A 17532-nucleotide genomic window follows, 5' to 3' on the forward strand; every position below is an offset into this window, starting at 1 on the left:
ATGAAATGATACACAGTTCTGGGAGAAATCCAGAGGCTTACCGGTACTTTAGGTTTGATTTAGGCTTACAAAAGCCAACATAGTGTGGTCAAAGTCAACATTTAGCTTATATGAGGCTTTATCATACCAAAACATAACATTAAATAAGCCAATAAGGCGGTTCAAGTCAACATCGAGAGTATATATTAGGTTTTATCATACAAACCTAATACTTTTTTTATAACTAGTTATCTGGCAAAACCAAATATAAGCCATATTTTAATAAACAAACAAAAACCTGGCTCAAATTTCATTCTTAAAAATTTTGTTTGGTTGTCCGCTCCAGCCTTCCAAAAGTCAACTTCGAGTGTTTTACCTTGTTAATGTTACAGCTATAAACACAAAAAGTCGTTTATCTCGAAAACTTGAAAATGGCGGATATTAGGTTGTGACAAATCACGGGAGAGCTCATCTACATTGCAACTGCTGGTAGGCATTTAACAATTAGCCAAGTTTATACTTCACAGATTTTTATTCACACGTCGTAGATATGATCGAACAAACAGTTTAACTTCATTTTGCGGAAGGAGCACGAAGATGCAGATAAAATGAGACACAACATTATTTTAACATGAAAATATTTATTATTACAATCAAACAAAATAATGATGCGTGTGTTCAAGTTTGTCAATTCAGGAAACTCTTTCACGTGAACGTGGAGTGGCCCGGTAAGTGCAACGTCAATTTAACGTCGTAATTCACTAAACTTAACGCATCATCGTACGCTTTCTTGACCTAATGACACAAAAAGCAATGACGTAATCATTTGATATCAACGACACCACTGTTGCGATGAGAAAATGACGAAGGCAAGCGGATACTCCCAGGTTGCAAAATCCGTCATTTTTACATTAATTACGTTGAATCAACAAAAAATGGCGGATTTTGCTGCCTGGGGCTCCGGCAACGCGTAATCTCAGGACCATAAATGAACGAACACCACGGGCCGCCTGGTGGTCAAAGATGAACACTTTTTGCAAAGCTGAAAATCCTGCCACAGACCCACAACGTTTGCGTGGAAGCAAATTTCGATCACTTCCCAGACAGTAAAGCAATCGTTTTTTTACATTAATTTAACGACTGCAGACGTTGAATCAACGTAAAAAACCTGTCTGGGAAGCCGGGCAGGCAACTAAAATGTATATTCCAGTTATTAAATTGGTCTATTTTACAACGTTTACAGACGATAAACCAATGTAAAAAGGTTCGATTTACCGGATAGTGCTGATGTACAATCGTTTTTTACAAGAACCAAGGTCGAACGTAACTTATCTGCATAAAAACAAAACATCTTCAATACAAAGGTTGCAACGACTAGAAAGCCTACACAACGTATGGTTGATTAAACGTATTTTGATATAAAATGATTCTTTTTTTTCATATTATGAATTGGAAAAGTATAATCTTTTCGTTCGTCGATACAATTATGCCACAGCAAAAATCCGCTGGAAATTCTCTTTAACCTGACTCGCGAGAAATAAAAAATCGAACGTCATATAATGTTAAATCTAAGAGTCCGACAACTTTAAGAAGCTTCAACAAAATGAAAAAAGATGCAATCAACCCAAAAATTTATGCTTATTCACATTGATTTGACGTTTGAATGAACGTTTTCTGGCTGGATCGGTCGTGGAAGATAGTGGGCATTGCCGAGAAGGATGCAGAAAAATGTGAACAAACTAGCAATGTGGTTGCGCTTACGTTGCAACAGCGTAGAAAAAGAAAACCAGGCTGCCAATGTGAAATGAAAACGTTCACGCACAAATGCACAAGGAGTGCCAAACACAAAGAATCAATGAAAAAAGCATGTTCTGAAAACAATAACACAAAACTGAGCAAAAAATAATTCTATGCCACATTTTTGAATCACCTTCAATGTTGCAAATAACTTCAAGAACGCCATGATTACATGGAAAAAACATTGCCGGATATTAAATCTATGCATTGGTTATGACATCAAGGCAACAACGCCACAAGTTCGCCGGTGAGGGAGCAAAGATCCGTTAATTAAAGGTTCCCAGAGGGCCATTGAACACATTTGTGACCGGGGGCTTCCTCTTGTTAATAGCGCCCCTGTGATGCCCTTACTGGAAGCTCATGTAGCACTAACACTGTGTTGTGGAGGCTGATGTTTTATCGAATGGTATAAACAACTCAGAGATGATGAAGCACGTAAAGTCAAACCTGGAGAGGAAGAATCGACGCAAATACAAAGCTTGCCTCGAGGCACTTTTCCCGAGCGAGCACGCGAGCATTACACCAAGCATAAATAAACTTGAAATAAATTACGTCATACGGTGTCAAAATGATGTCAGCAGTTACGTAATGAACAAGCGCTGACATAACAGAAAAAGCTAGAATGCACTACAAGAAGCGTTCAACGTGCAAGGGGCAATCCGTTTGCCAACTGGAAAGAACTTGCAAACGTATTGTAAACTCAGCGATTACGTTGAAATGCACTTGTCTGAAGAACATTGAATCAACATAAAGACGGTCAGTTTTCAGAAAGAAAAATTAACGATTGAAGCACTATTTCAAAGTTACAAATTGGCCGAAAACGTCACATGACGTCGCTCCACATATAACTCAATTGAGAAAACTTGTGTTCTTTCACCTTAAATCAACGTAAAAAGAACAATCTTGCCAGCTGGGAAAGGAATTACGACCGATATCTTCAATATGCAGAACATTGAGTCCACATAAAATTAACGCAAGCAGCTTATGAAGGACCTAAGACTAGAAAGCGGTATCGTGGTACACAACGCTACTTTGACCAGATATTTTCACTTCAGCTTTATCGTTTTCCGCGTGTGGGCGCTCGGAAGCAGGTTTCTGTTCCACGTTTTCTTCAATTGACTAAAAATAAGCAGTTTTAAAATCAAGCTCATGTGTTGCTTTACCAGGCATCAGAACACATTTAATCAACGTTTAAGAATGCCTTGACTGTGTCAGCGAAAGCTATACTTCTCAAGTTTGCAAACAGACGTTGAATTAATGTAAGGACATTTGCAAGCTGGGCTATAGAAAGTCAAGTCTTTAAGTTATTTTTCTTTCACAAAACTAAAAAGTTTAAAACATCGCAGCAAAATCAAATTTGCCACTGTTACTTTACAGTGTTCACACAAATGCAATGTTAACCAACAACTAATGACGTCGTGTCGACGTCATAACACCGTGATGATTACGTGATTTGAGTTAGAGATGCACCGAATCAATAAAAAAGGAAGCAACTTAAAACAAAGTCATTAGAAGAGAATCAATCCACGAGTTCAATGATTACAAAGAAATAATAATTTGATATTTCTGAAAGCGTTGGATTTGATCTGCTTTGTCGGTTTTGTGATTGTCTTTTGTATTCGGTCCTACTGTGGCATGAAGGCTCGCACGCCTTCATCAGTCATCATTGCACAAGCAGCTTCACGTTTCATGGTTCTTGATTAACTTCTTGGTGACCAATTATATTTATGAAAACATGATTGCAGTGGCCTAGATTCGAACCTACGACCATGGACTCAGTGCATGATCAGTTGAACAATGATGCCAACGAGCTACAGGGTGAATAATCAAAAAAGCATCAACACAAACTGAACTGAATCACGTCAGCAAAGATGCTACTTAAGATCCCATGCAGAAAGAGTTTTGGCTAGACACAGTTTTAAGTGTCTAGTCTCCACAGTCCAACATAGTTTCAGTACCAATTCGTATAATCACGTCATACTTATCGGTGATGTCATAACATTGCAATTGATATAGAAACCTAGTGATACAGAATGGAGTAAAAACTTTCCAAAACTAAAAGCAGTTCTAAATGACTTTCTAGATTCGACAGAAGTCGAACATTTGATCTCTTTAAATTTCAGCAATGCGAATGGCTAACATCCCATAGGAAAAGCCATAAAAGATATTAAATAACGTGAAAAGACCATATAAAAAACGCTGAAGATGGCAGTGACAAGCCTTGTTTGTTCAATCGACTAACGGCTCACAAAACCATCGTTTTAATGTTGATTAGACGCCGCTAAATGTTGTAATCAACAAACGAATCGATGGAATAACGGGCGTGTCAGTTTACTTTGCGATTGCACAGAACCGGCTCAAGTTGATTGGTTCACAAAACACAACTAATATAGTGGTCGGTTTTACATCGTTTCAACGTTTGGCGGGGTGACGGTATCTGGAAGTGAATTGTGTAAGAACAACAAGGAGTTGCTCGAGGCGTGATTCGCGTTTAACTAGTTGCCGGAAATCCGACCTGGGAGTTTAGTTTCCATGACAACACGCGCTGGCGAAATACTTCGTTGAGGATATTGTTAGACAAAAAAGAAAGACTTTGAAATTTTCGAGACAGCAAATCAACCGTTTTATACTTTGAGTGCAAAAACGATTGATTTGCTTCCTGAGATCTTTCATGTGAAATCGACTGATCAACTCAAACCTACGCGGCTTTCTAATCTCAGTCCAAAGACAAGGCAACAAAGCCCGATAGTTGCTTCCGTGACGTCATCCAGGTTCAATCTTCCAGCATACGCTACCACAGCGACGTTGCGAACATGCGGTAACGTCAACCGACGTAGAAAAGATGCACCACAAGCAAGTAGATTGCGAGTATAAAGGTTTACTTTAAAATTGAAATTTAGGCCAGCAACCCATATGCTCACAACAATTCGTATCACGCTACTTTGCAGTTGAAAGATAAGGAATGAGGATGGTTAGGGTGCAGAGCAATACCACAGTTACAAACGCGTCATTGTGCCTTCCACCAATCAGAAGCAGCGACACCACATATGCTTATGAAAACGTGGACAAAAAGAAGAGATGAGCGCATGCAAGGCCTTATCAACGTTGATACGACACGAAAGCAACGTTGATTGATGAAAAAATTGATCACCGGTACGACACCGACAGCTTGACAATCATTGATGTTGCAATGTATTTCGACGTTGCTGTATTCAAGCTTCCCAGACAGCAAGAACAACTTTTGCTGTCCGGGTGCAAACTGAGTCTGTGGCAGGGAAACGATACAAAATTGTAGACGAGAAAACTTTCATTCTTTCACTTGGGGCAGTGCAGAACAATAGTTTGCTTTGAAGGAAAATTATACATTTTTGACAAACGCGTTCTGAAATGGCCTTCAACTCCACGATTCGTAAGTCGAAATTTCAATAAGTTTAGCGTTGAATGCGGTTTAAAATGTTGGTCATATTAATAAGAGAATGAAGAGTTTTTGAAACAGCCCATCACCAAGCCCGCGCGATTTACGGTGTTGGCAATTGCGAAGGCATTATTGGGTAGGGCCAAATCGGATTTTGAAAGATTTTTATCTATCAAGTAAAACTTTCAAATGACATTTATACCAGTGGTTCTCAACCTTTTTATCTTGGCGTACACCTTTTGGTGCTCTCAAAGCAGTAGCGGACTCTAAAAAAATTTATCTAAAATTTCAGTATATCGCGTCTCTAAACGGAAATAAAACTTTTCATTGTTTTCAAAAGTTACTTTGTTTTGAGAACTTTCCAAAAAATTTGTCCTTTTTTTATTTGAAATCAATATTTTGTGGTAATCAAAGTCATGGTAAAACTGAGAGTTCTAGTAGAATATTGACTAACATTTGCATCTTTGAATTAAGCATTGGTCAATAATCTGCTGTCTCAAAAGAATTAACTTGAACATACAAACCTTATATAAAATTTAATTCTTTCATATAAATTTTTTTAGTTAAGAAACCGCACCTTTGTGCAACACTTTTTCAAATTTCAAACGACGTACCAGTGCGTCCGCTGGGTTTTTTTTCGGTCGTTTGTCCGTCATTGACCAATTTTTTAGCAAAATGTCCGAAAAAAATATAGTCAATTTGGTCAAAATGTCCGAAAAAAATATATAGTCAATTCGGTCAAAATGTCAATTTGGTCAAAAAGGAAATACTTTCATCAGAAAAAATGACCAAAATAAATAAAAAATGACCGAATTTTTCAAGTCATTTCGGACAAATGACCGAAAAGTCTCAGCGGAAAAAAAACCCAGGTGCGTCGCGAGTCGTGACGCAAAGTTTGAAAATCACAGTAATATACAAATAGAGCACAACCAATTTTAAAATACCGTAATTTATTAATTATGTTGTAAATTTGAACTTTCACGGACCCCCTCAAAACGCTTTGCGGACCCCTTGAAGGTCCGCAGGCCCCCAGTTGAGAACCGCTGATTTAAACGAGATAATCAGCGTTGAACCGACGTAAAAGCTACAAATTCAATATCTAGTTTATCAGAGTGCAAGCAATGATTGTCAAGGATTAATGAAAACATCTCACTTAAACGCTTGTCTCATAAACATTGTGTGCTTTTGGCCATACCAAATCCACCTGGCTACTCCTCAGCACGTCTGCGACCGCCGCCTCACCGCCTTCACCAACTTCCAACGACGCCCCTGCAATGCTGCCACAACAGGTTAGGTGACTTGATTGTAAAAACAGCATGTTAAAAGTAAACGTGAGAAAATGTTGATTATAAAAGATAAAAAACTTTTCAAATCAGATAGAAAAGTGGGTTCATCAACGATGTCCTTATTTGCAGAGAAGCAGCATTTTCCAATTATGTTGGAATGACTCTACTGCCGCAACAAACAGATATCATGATCTGGAAGCATCATCCCAGCTAGACCATCGGGTGTCGCGGATGACATGGCAAGTAAAAAAATATTTCAAAATGAAACGTTATATAACACCTAAGGTCGGCAACCTCTTTGCACTGTGGACTGGTCAAGGTAGAGACCATTTCAAAAAATCACTGAGCAAAAACCAAGCAATAAATTCTAAATCAATGCAAATTCATAACAACTTTGTTTGAAATGTCTATAAAAGGAAGAACGTGTTCTTTCTGCGCGGTCGGTAACTGCTCTTCACGGGCCGCAGCCAGGTGGATGTCGATCCCTGATAATAGTTGAAATTCAAAAAAACTTGTTTTTGCGAAAGCAAAACACACAACTTCATTATTGCAATGCAAGATTGTAAGTGCTTGTCTCATAATCTCATGATTTCCAACTTCTAATTTGTGCTGAGTCGAGCCTTACCTTCCTTCTCTACTGGGTTGCTTCGCCTTTAAGGTCTCGGACTTCACTTCACGTGTTGTTTCTTTCCGTGACGTCTTGCCTGCAAAAGGCGAAATAACGATGTCACTGTAATATTCGTGAATTCTCGATGTTAAATAATTGTAATGAAACGACATCTCCAGACAGCAAAATCCGTCATTTTTACATTGATTCTACGCCTGCAAAAGTTAGCATGGAGAAAGTCGAGCGATGTTCATTCGATGTGTGCAGACGTTGAATTATCATAACAAGGACGAATCTTGCCAACTGGGTAAAGGAGACACTCACCTTTAGAAACCAGTTGGGCGGGAGAGCTTGCTGACGCCACCGGCTGGTTCCCGTACGATTCCGATTGCTGGAAAGTAAAGATCGCTCGATTAACTGCTCGAATGTCAACTACATGTTGATTGCATGTCTGGTTACATGAAAGCAACGTTAAACTGAACGTGTTAAGAAAGATAAATTAGACCATAGCTGCCCAGGCAGCAATCAAGCGTATTTTTACATTGATTCAACATTTGCAGACGTTAAATCAAAGTAAAAATACGATTGATTAGCTGTCCGGGCAAAAGCTTTCCTGGCTCGAATGAGGTTCCACTGCAGCCAAGTGAATGCCAACTTAAATGAAAGACGAGATTAAAGCCAATTAAAACAAGTTAAAACACATTATCTTTTCCTTAAAATCTATGACTACTGTGGAGTAACGTGGGTGGAGAACCTCATACAATCTGCAGTTACCTACCACAACATTCATTACTCGCATCAATTCGCTTGTCGCTAATTAGTACAACAGCAACCTCGGGCTGCAGTGGTCATCATCGTTACAACCAGTTGGCGGTTTCTATCGCGTCATTATCGAACAGACATACTTTGTGAAGAAAGGCGTTCTTCCCGGCTATCAGCACAAGGCTGATTACTCACTAGCACAGCGAGCTGCAGTGACGCTTCGCTAACCAGAACGGTGTAGCTTCCACGCCAGCCATTGAGACCTCCAGTGGCAAGTGGCAAGAATACGGTGCGATACTGATGAGCCCAGCCTCATGGGCGAAACACGTGTCTATCGCTGTCTATTCGATGCTACAATCGGCTGCCAAAATAACTTAGACATACTTTGCTTACGTCATCATCTTCTTTGGTCACAGATGAAGGGCGGGGGGATTCACTAGGCAGGAGGTCTGGTCGGCCTTGCAGACGCGACACGACACTAGAGGAAGCGGTTGCTGGCAGGGTGGCGGAAGAGCCTGCCTTGGTGTCAGGATTGGAAGAGATATTCTGAATCCGGCGAGTTGAATGGCTCTTTAGGCGTTGGCTCATCTGCCCTTTGCCTGGACCTGAATCGTCGAGGAACACATCAAGATATGAACGCAGAGAAACGGTTCAAGTATCAATTCAGAAAGCATAAAACAAAAACAAGTGTATTCTAACACGCTGAAAGTCATTGTTTCGGCAATTAGCATATACAACGTGCATCATTCTATCTTACAGTTATCTCATACAGTTACGTTATCTCAATAATGACGTCACAACCGATGAAGCGTCGTTGGTGACGTCATATTCCATTAAAAAAGTTGTAACTTTGAATCTGCTCAAACAATCTCAAGTGCACTCGCACGTTAGATCGGTAAAAGGTTCAGTGGATACCTTGCTATCACAAACTATTTCAAAGATGTCTGAATGTCAATTGCAGCCAGAAGCCACCGAAACGGAACACGTGACCTCACGTCACTGTTAGTCATCACTTTTACAATGTTTCACGACGAAACAATGTTAATTAATATAGACATGAAGAACCACAAGTGTAGAGATTTCAATAAAACTTTCCCTCAACATGACTTACTGCTGTTTTTAAACACATGTTCCGTCATAAACGTTTGGAATCTCTTGCAATAAAACGCTGGTTTGTGAACCGACACAGTGTCCTGCAATGGCCGACATTATAATGTTGATGGAGTTTGATTCGATCAAATATCATGATTAAGTTATTGATCTTTCAATTTTCAAAGTAACTGGTACATAAAAAAAAGCGATTAATTGCACAAAAATTATGGTTTTTAGTCTTCAAATCATGTGGTTATCAGTATGCAAAAGATAGGCACTGGGTTAGGTTGCTCAACGTTCAGACTTATAAATAACAACAATACATATATATCGCCTTTATCAAAAACATCTGTGATAGTTTTAGTTTAATCATATGAATAGAAGTCACAAATTGGATACCGAAATGACACATTAAATAATTGTAGCAACAAAAAAGTCTTGTACTGTACATCAATATTTTTCTTAAAAAGCGTTGTTTTACTAAACGCATCAAAGTTGTTTATTTAGGTCGCAAAACATCACTCACCCCGTCTGCTATCATTGACTTGAATGTGTGCTCCAACTTCTTCTTCAACCTGGACAAGGTAGCGCATGAGTAAAAGTGAAGTGTTGGTCTGACACTAAGGGGGATAAGTATGTCTATTGTCTACCTCCTTTGTGTTGTCAAATGTTTTAAGGTAGAAATATCAACAATCTTTTCAGAGATGAAGTATTTTAAAACCGTTAAAAAGACCCGCCATTGGTCACTTTCCCACAGTTAGAAGAAAGGCTTCTCCTGCTACAATAAGCCATAGTCGATCCGCTCAATTGACTACTGATGTCATATATCGAATACGACACCGGCTAAGGCCATTGGTACCAGACAACAAAGAATTCTCTCCTCCATAGAATTTGCCAACTCCAACCAAAAAATATTTATGGCACAAATACTTGGAAATAATGCGGAATGTGGATGATAATACAAAGTATTTTTTGCCCACATCTCGGCAACATATAGCACAATGCGAACCACACCTTCAACGCACTGCATGTTAAGGTAGTGCGTACAATACATGTATTGCAATATGCTACTTCTTGTTCGTATGGCAATTTGCAAATTGAGTGAAGTTTGCACAACTTGAAACCTATATCACAGTAGCAATTAACTCACTTGTAGCACTGAAGTATGTCAATGATTCCGCAAAATAATAACAAATTTTCTCCTTTCTTGTTCTTTGCAGGAATGCCACCGGCCCTGTGCAAAACGTCATCACGTTGAAGTGAAGAATCATTAAGCTGAAGTGTTCAAAGTAACTTCCGACGACAATCCACACTACTTGAGTTATGTGGCCGGCTGTTAACCAGACATACACCTTACCACCCAAACAACCATGTACGTTATAAGTCTTACAAGTCTTTGTCACCGTTCATCGTCGTCATTGCAGCCAGTACTTACATTTTTGTACAGGACACACGTTAACCGAGAAAAATGATATAATGACACAAGTCAACTCATTGCATCACTATTACGTTTAGCAACGGAAGCAAGCATCTACACACCGTGGATGTTGCAAACACAAAATGCACGATTGAAGTAAATCAATCTTCTGGAAGAAGAACCATTGCTTTTGCAAGGTCATTAAGAAATCGGGGCCTTTTTTGCTGAAGATGACGCGGATAATGATTGACAGCCAATGGACTGCTTTGTAATCAGCATTTTTCCACCTGTTCCAATGCCCGGCCTCGCCGTTCCACAACATAAGAAAATTTATAAAGAGAACTTCCGTTTCGGCTCCTGACGGTGGCAGTATAACTTAAACAGAACACTGCATCACACGATGCCAATCAACTGACCACAAATCAAGGTCGTAGCTGTACTTCTCCCGCAGCATCGTGGACGATACGACGGCGTTCCGAGTCGCGTGGCTCATCTTCTGACCTAACAGTGAACGAGTGGTCGTTAATGATAAGTGTGTGCCCGGAGAGCAAATCAGCTATTTTTTATATTGATACAACATCTGCAAACGTTATACAAAAACATGCGTTATTAGCAATATTGTTTCGTAGTGCAGGATGCTCTCGGAATTAATTGCCGGAGATGTTGCTTTAGACAGATTGCCGCTGAAACGGCAAAACCGAGGACAATGGTTCGAATCTAGATGTGTACCGTAAACCGGGGTGGCTTTGGCCCTTGAGGGTGACTTTGGCCCAAAATTTATAAAATTATTTGAAATGGTGTAATTTTCTGACATGTTCATTTTTATACTCAGTTTTGGTGTCAAATGAAAGATAACAATCTGTATTTTCAATTTCAGGAATCAGTACTATGAATACAACAAATGTAGGAAACGTTTTATGATATTATGTTAGGCAGGTTAAAGAATGTCAAACTTTTAATGAAAAAGCATTCTCAAACTTCTCTGCCAAAGTATGGGAAACATAATTTTCTAATTATTTCTTTTCATTTAAAATGAGTTATTGGGATGTTGTGATGGGATGTATATACTTTTTTTGTTTCCACAAATCTTATCTCAGATATATCTCAGATAAATGCCAAATTGTATACTAGTGTTTAAAAATGGTGTTTTATATTTTCAACAACATTACCACCAATGTATTAGCTTGAACGAAGTATGATGAACTCAACAACAATATTGCATCGGTGTGTCCAATATTGTATATACATGCTGCTAATCAAATCACAATTAGATTAGGCTACATAGTAATTCATTTATAATTTCATAACTTAAAAAAAACGTATTCACCCTACCTGAAAATCCATGAGAAAAATAAATGTATCTGTATGCATAATTGTCAATGTGTTATATTGTAACATGCTGTATATTGCCTTTTTTTAAACACGTTTTTGAGCCAAAGACACCCTCCTGACTTTGTTACATTGTTCAAAATTAAATTTGGGTAGGATGGGAAGGCAAAAGCAGGCATGGGCCAAAGTCACCCTCCCAACCACGGGGTGACTTTGGCCCATGTTTTGTTAAAAAGAAAAACACGTCAAATTGTAATAATTTGAGAATTCTTTTTGGGTTATGATAACACAAGAGCTCTGTCTACAGTATAATGATATAAAATAAACCCTAGGTCATTAGGAAATCAAATTATCACAGAAAACATAAAAAATAATTGTAAAATTGGGCAAAAGCCACCCAGGTTAACGGTACGGTTGAAGAACGAATATAAACAATGCTTTGGGCAAATAATGACGAACGGCATGGCAACATTTCAGTACAGGCGACCAGGGCTGTGGAGTCGGAAGAAATTTGGCATGTCAGGATTTGGAATCGTTGAAAAAACGCTAACTCCAACTCTGGCTTGATACAAAACGATAAACAATGATACAATAAAAACAATAAACAATAAAAACAAATTTTCCAATCTTTTTTCAAAATGTTGTTCCTTGTTCTGTGTACTGCGCTCTAAAACCAACAGAAAATAGAAATGTTTGCTTTTGTCAGTTTTTGTGAAAATCGCCGTTTCAATATCGATCGCAACTTAAGTGAAATTATATGAAAAAAAAGAAAAAGGACAAAAATTAAAACAAAAACCTGGCAACCAGCAAAAATCTGGCAAAACTGAAACCGGAGTGTGCCAGTTATAGATCAGTCGGAATCGTATATTTTTCGCCCGACTCCATCCAGAGCCCTGCTCGTGTTATAAACTCACCTTGTCCAACACCGGACGAGGTGGCGCTGACTGCAAAGTCATCGGAATCAGATGAATCGGCTCGTCCGCGACGTGTCGTCAGTTGGCCCTGGTGAAGAGAAAACCTGTTGAGACCTGATTGCAAACGTCTTGTTGCCTGCAACTTGAACATAGCTGAGAAACCGTGCTACTTCACAAAAGTTTAATTTTTCGGATCAACTCGTTTTGTTTCTCCATTCACATCACAATTAAACTGACACAGCAACAGCAGCTTCCAACAACATTCAAAGGTGCGAGTTAAAGTACTTTCGAATTGAATGCTTCTGGTGTTCAGGTGCATGAATTGATGAAGCGAGAAGCAACATGTGCTGCAAGGACTGGGTGTTGAATTATGGTAAGATGAAATGGATAGCTAAAGTAAACAGTGCGTCACACGCTAAAAGAACAGGGGATTCAAAGCCTTAACGCTCGCGTTTTGTCGCTTCTACATATTTCTAGACCTCCGCCATGCTAACAGGTATTGCTTCCAATGTGATGGCAAAGAAAACTAAAGTCGGTGGGTTGTTATTGCATTCGCAGTGGTTCAACTTACCGCGGATTTACTTTCTTGGCTTTCAGATTCTTTCGCCTGAAAACAAACACCGTTAAGAGAAACAACCACAATTTCCTTAGCCTTTAAGAAGTCTCATAATTTATCTCAATTCAGCAAGTTGCATGTCATTGTTATGGCTCCTGTAAGCTCCTAGGAAATTAAAAGTTTAATGACAATATGAAACTTGTGAGTTTGAGGTATAGAGGAAAATTTGCAAACGATTTTGTTGGGAAACTTCAATGTGTGTCTATCACGGAAAGCACCCATGAGTTAGCGCAAGCATTGCATTATTATAATACTGAATAACGTTGCTTTAATATTTTGGGAATACGTAGCAGTTCCTGTTTGAAGATGATCTCAGAAACACGCTTGCACCATCACCATACTACCAACCAACCGCCTGCATGTTGCATTTGAAAGTAAATTCGTTCTTTTTTTACATTGATTTAACGGACGTGAACCAAAGTAACAATAACGGATTTCGTTGGCTGGGAACACAACACTGCAAGGCAAAAAGTTTGTCTATGGAATATTTCGGGCAATGTTCATCTAGTTTGGGCCACTGATATGAAAACTTCGATTATTTTTTCCACCGTTGATTTTTTTAAGGTAGAGTTTTGCTAGACTTCACTTTGTTGCAGAACCAACTTTTAAAAAGTAAAAAAACATCACAGAGTTAAGCGTTGTTTTAATAATATTCAAACTTAAAACTACAAAAAGTATCTCGAAAATCGTCGGCCTTCATTAAAACTTCAAGATTAAAGAAAATGATACTGCATAATGTATGTGACAAGTAAAACTTCAAAAGTTACATTTTGCTACACTAAAACTGCAAACGATATTTCTGAAACAGAAAAAAAACCTCGTAAGTATTGTGCCATCTGTTTGTTATTCCTGATGTCTAATATCGAGTTGTACTGTTGTGCTTAGTTTCAGAAGCATTCTTGCAGTTTTAGTATAGCAAAACCTAGCTTCTGCTTGTCAATTTTATAGCATATCAAGATTTCCTGATAAAACGACCAATGACAGCTGAAAACGCTCGATGTATTTATTTGTAGTTTTAAAGATACGCCTAATTCTTATTTGATATTAACTCTGTTATTGACCTAAAAAGTATGTTATATAACAACTACTGTCAACCGGACCTAAGCAGAAATAAATCCAGCTTGAAACTAGAGTTTATAGTTATGCCATCAATTTAAATAAATTTTATTCAAAAAATTTCAAGGAGTGATAATAGTTACGGTATTTCGAATCTAACACGCCCGTCGTCCAGCTAGTGAGCATAAAACATGACAATATCAGTGTAGTTGACAGGGAACGCAAATCGTTGATTCCGATTCTAAGAGGAGGTCGATTCATCTTCTACTGCACACTATTCGGTGCAGCTTCAAGGTAAAACGAGCATCTGATGCTTGGTGTGTTGAGATTACATAAGTTTTCTCATTATGTTCAATTATTTTACGTTTTACAAGAATTTATGTTTTCAATAAGTATGGAACATAATTCAAAAGAATTCCGCACTCATAGAAGCTGCGAATGCATATCACATGGAAGATGTGTTTCCCATGGCAAAACCTTCATTGATGAGACTTAATTTTTCTTATTCAGCCACAGGTTTCCGTTCAAATTGTGTACAAGCGACATTACCAACAGTAGACATAACTGCAACGATTTATGCACTGTACTAGCCGCAAATTTATCGGGATAAAACTGACAAAAAATTGTACATGAAATTGTAAGAACATAACTTTGCTGATTACCTTGGCTGCTTCAGCCTGGTCCAGGTTGTGAATCGCAAGCAATAAACTGTAGTCCATGATTTTGAAAGATTGCAAGACCTGCCGTTAAACGTGACAATATAAAGTGATGATGACAGTTGTAATCAACATCATTGTTATGATTTATAGCCTACCGATTGGGAAACAATTTGAGTCCCTTTACATTTTAACAGAATATGTCTAAAACCATTCCAGCACAAAACTTTAAAGTTAACTTATTTAAGGTTAAATTAAGACTTTTGCAAGGATTAGAGTTACTGAATCACATTTTGGCAATTTAAATTCTCAAAACTATCATTTCAAAGGGATATAAACTAAACTTAGTTTAGAGTTCAAAATCAAAATCATATGGGCCTCCAGCTTGCGAGTTGGCTAGACCTGTGCAGTGTGCATAATGCATATAGGCTGCTATGGAATCGATATTAGTGTGGCAGAGCTTTGCAATTGGACTTCTGCTTTCGACTCTGACAGCGTGGCTGACAGACTTTGGAACGTTGATGTCAGTCAACGTTCTTTGCAAAAACGAAATCACTCACAAGACAATCTCTTTGCATAGTTTTGACAAGAACACTGTAGATTTCTGGGTCCAACAGCAACCCGTCACCGAGGTCATTTATTAAATCTAAGTCTTTATAAACGGGATTCTTCTTTGCGCGTTCATACTTGGACGCTTTTCGTTTATACGTCGAGCCCTTCAGATCATACTTTAGATGCATCTGAAAGCAAAAAGAAAATGTTAAAGCAATACTCAAATGATTGCAAGCAACAGTGCAATGAAGTTAGCTTTCAGCCAGCAAAACTTGTCATTTTTACATCGTTTCAACGTCGCTAGAATAAAAACGATGTCAAAAAAGGAAACTTTTGCTGCCGAGGAAACGACTTAAAGCAACATCTGTTGATTCCAATGGTTTCGATCACATATGCCTCACCCGGTCAGAAATGACTAAGGGATGGGTTATGTTGTTTTCGAAAAGGTGTGTATAGGCGGTAGCGGCTCGTCCATCGGGACAGCAGGGGCTGCAGCCCACTTCACTTTTTTAGTAAAAGGAAGCAGTAATATTCCAGCTAAATTAATTCATTAACAAAATGTTAATTCTTTCAATTTTCAAGAATGAATAAAGCATATAACTAGAGTAGTTGACAATCGTTTGGTAATAGAACCTAGGTAAATGAGAGATTTTCAGCTAAGGCACACCATAAATACCAGTTTTCCGCTATTTCTCGGCAATTGTTTTGAGATTCTTATTAAACATTTTGAAAAACTAAGCTATTATGACATTTGCATGACATAGGGCGAAGACAATCAATCTTTTAATTGAAATAGTGTAACTTGATATTGCTTTAGGCCAATTATTTACAAGGCTTTGTTTGTGCTGCAGTAGACAACCTTAGCCTATACTAGTAGCCTACACCCATCAATACACATATCGAATCATCATTACTAACGATAACAAGTCGCCACTGCGTAGAAGTGTTGAAAAATTTGTCTTTCCTACTAGCAATGCATAGAAGCTGCGCAAGTGTGTGACAAATGCAAAGTGGGAGCTAGACTAATAGAATACATTATACACATAACCGGTCAAGATCACCCTAATATTCGACTATTCGCTGTGGATTGGTAAATATTTCAGCACTAATGGTATTCAGTTCGTTATTTTTGTGAATATATTGTTGTTAGTGTACCGGAAAGTCGTACAAAACACGCAAAAATGATTAACTTGTTTCAAAACACAATTTAAACCCATGCGAAAACGTCCAAAAATAGGCTTAGTAATGATCCGGTTTAGTGAAATCTACTGTGCCTATGGAAGATATCAAGGTTTCTGGAATTCGAAGTTGTTGGAATTTGATATGGTGGATATTAATTTACGGATTTGATGATAAGATAATTCTACACTGGACAGCAAATTTTTGTTAGAGTAGTCAAGATTCTCAACAGTATTTCGTGGCTGAGTTCGTAAAAATTATGCACCCTACATGGAAAACAATTTTGTATAAAGTTCTAAAGAAAACTCTGAATCGGATTAAGGTAGTTTTGGTCCGCTTACCCAACTCTGATGCCACAACAGGAAGTTTTCCTTTTAGCACAACTGGCGACAATCAATCAACCAGCACTAGCTTTTGATTTAATTGAATACAGTCGTAAGTTCGGAAGAAAATTAAAAGCCATTGTCACGCAAGCATGCCAGTGCACAGCCTAGAATCTTTACCAAAATTACCTGATAAAGCAGAATTAAATATTTCGGGTAGAAATATGTTAAAAACCACGAAGTCATCCCAATAATCGCAACGATCATTGCTACCAGTGATCAAACAATTTCCAGTATTCCGTCGTCGCCCGAATGTTGGTCATGTATATTTTTCATGAATCATGAAAGTTTGTAATTACGTCAACGTTAAAGTGTCTGAAGGTTTTGACACGTGATATTGCATTCATGCATGGAGGTTGGAGGCTACACCCCTTTGTATAGTGGCGTCATAAAACTTTGATATTTGTCGAATAAATATTGCGCACAATTCGAGACCAACGTCCAACAAGCGTTCGGCTGACCAATCCGTCGATATTAGCACTGGACGTGTCA

The 17532-nt window shown here is 38.4% G+C and overlaps 1 protein-coding gene across 3 annotated transcripts in view; it reads right to left on the bottom strand.

The window, feature by feature from the left end:
* Positions 1–498: 498 nt before the first annotated feature.
* The window catches only part of LOC145769940 (phosphatidylinositol 4-phosphate 5-kinase type-1 alpha-like), a 30181-nt gene continuing 13147 nt past the window's right edge, over positions 499–17532 (bottom strand). Inside the window, exons 8-20 of one of the 3 annotated variants that reach the window (XM_082581492.1) lie at positions 15487–15666; positions 14933–15010; positions 13170–13205; positions 12599–12686; positions 10772–10856; positions 10089–10172; positions 9465–9513; positions 8958–9039; positions 8240–8451; positions 7409–7475; positions 7103–7181; positions 6387–6468; positions 499–2895 (exon numbers count right to left, since the gene is read on the bottom strand). In XM_082581492.1, the coding sequence (XP_082437618.1) occupies positions 2776–2895; positions 6387–6468; positions 7103–7181; positions 7409–7475; positions 8240–8451; positions 8958–9039; positions 9465–9513; positions 10089–10172; positions 10772–10856; positions 12599–12686; positions 13170–13205; positions 14933–15010; positions 15487–15666 (1242 nt within the window). In that variant the 3' untranslated portion in view covers positions 499–2775. Of the gene's footprint in view, positions 2896–6344; positions 6469–7102; positions 7182–7408; positions 7476–8230; positions 8452–8957; positions 9040–9464; positions 9514–10088; positions 10173–10771; positions 10857–12598; positions 12687–13169; positions 13206–14932; positions 15011–15486; positions 15667–17532 lie in introns of all 3 variants that reach the window. The other 2 variants (XM_082581491.1, XM_082581493.1) reach the window with 2 other exon arrangements.

The sequence above is a fragment of the Aplidium turbinatum genome, chromosome 5 (assembly GCF_918807975.1).
Source record: "Aplidium turbinatum chromosome 5, kaAplTurb1.1, whole genome shotgun sequence".
NCBI lineage: Eukaryota > Metazoa > Chordata > Ascidiacea > Aplousobranchia > Polyclinidae > Aplidium > Aplidium turbinatum.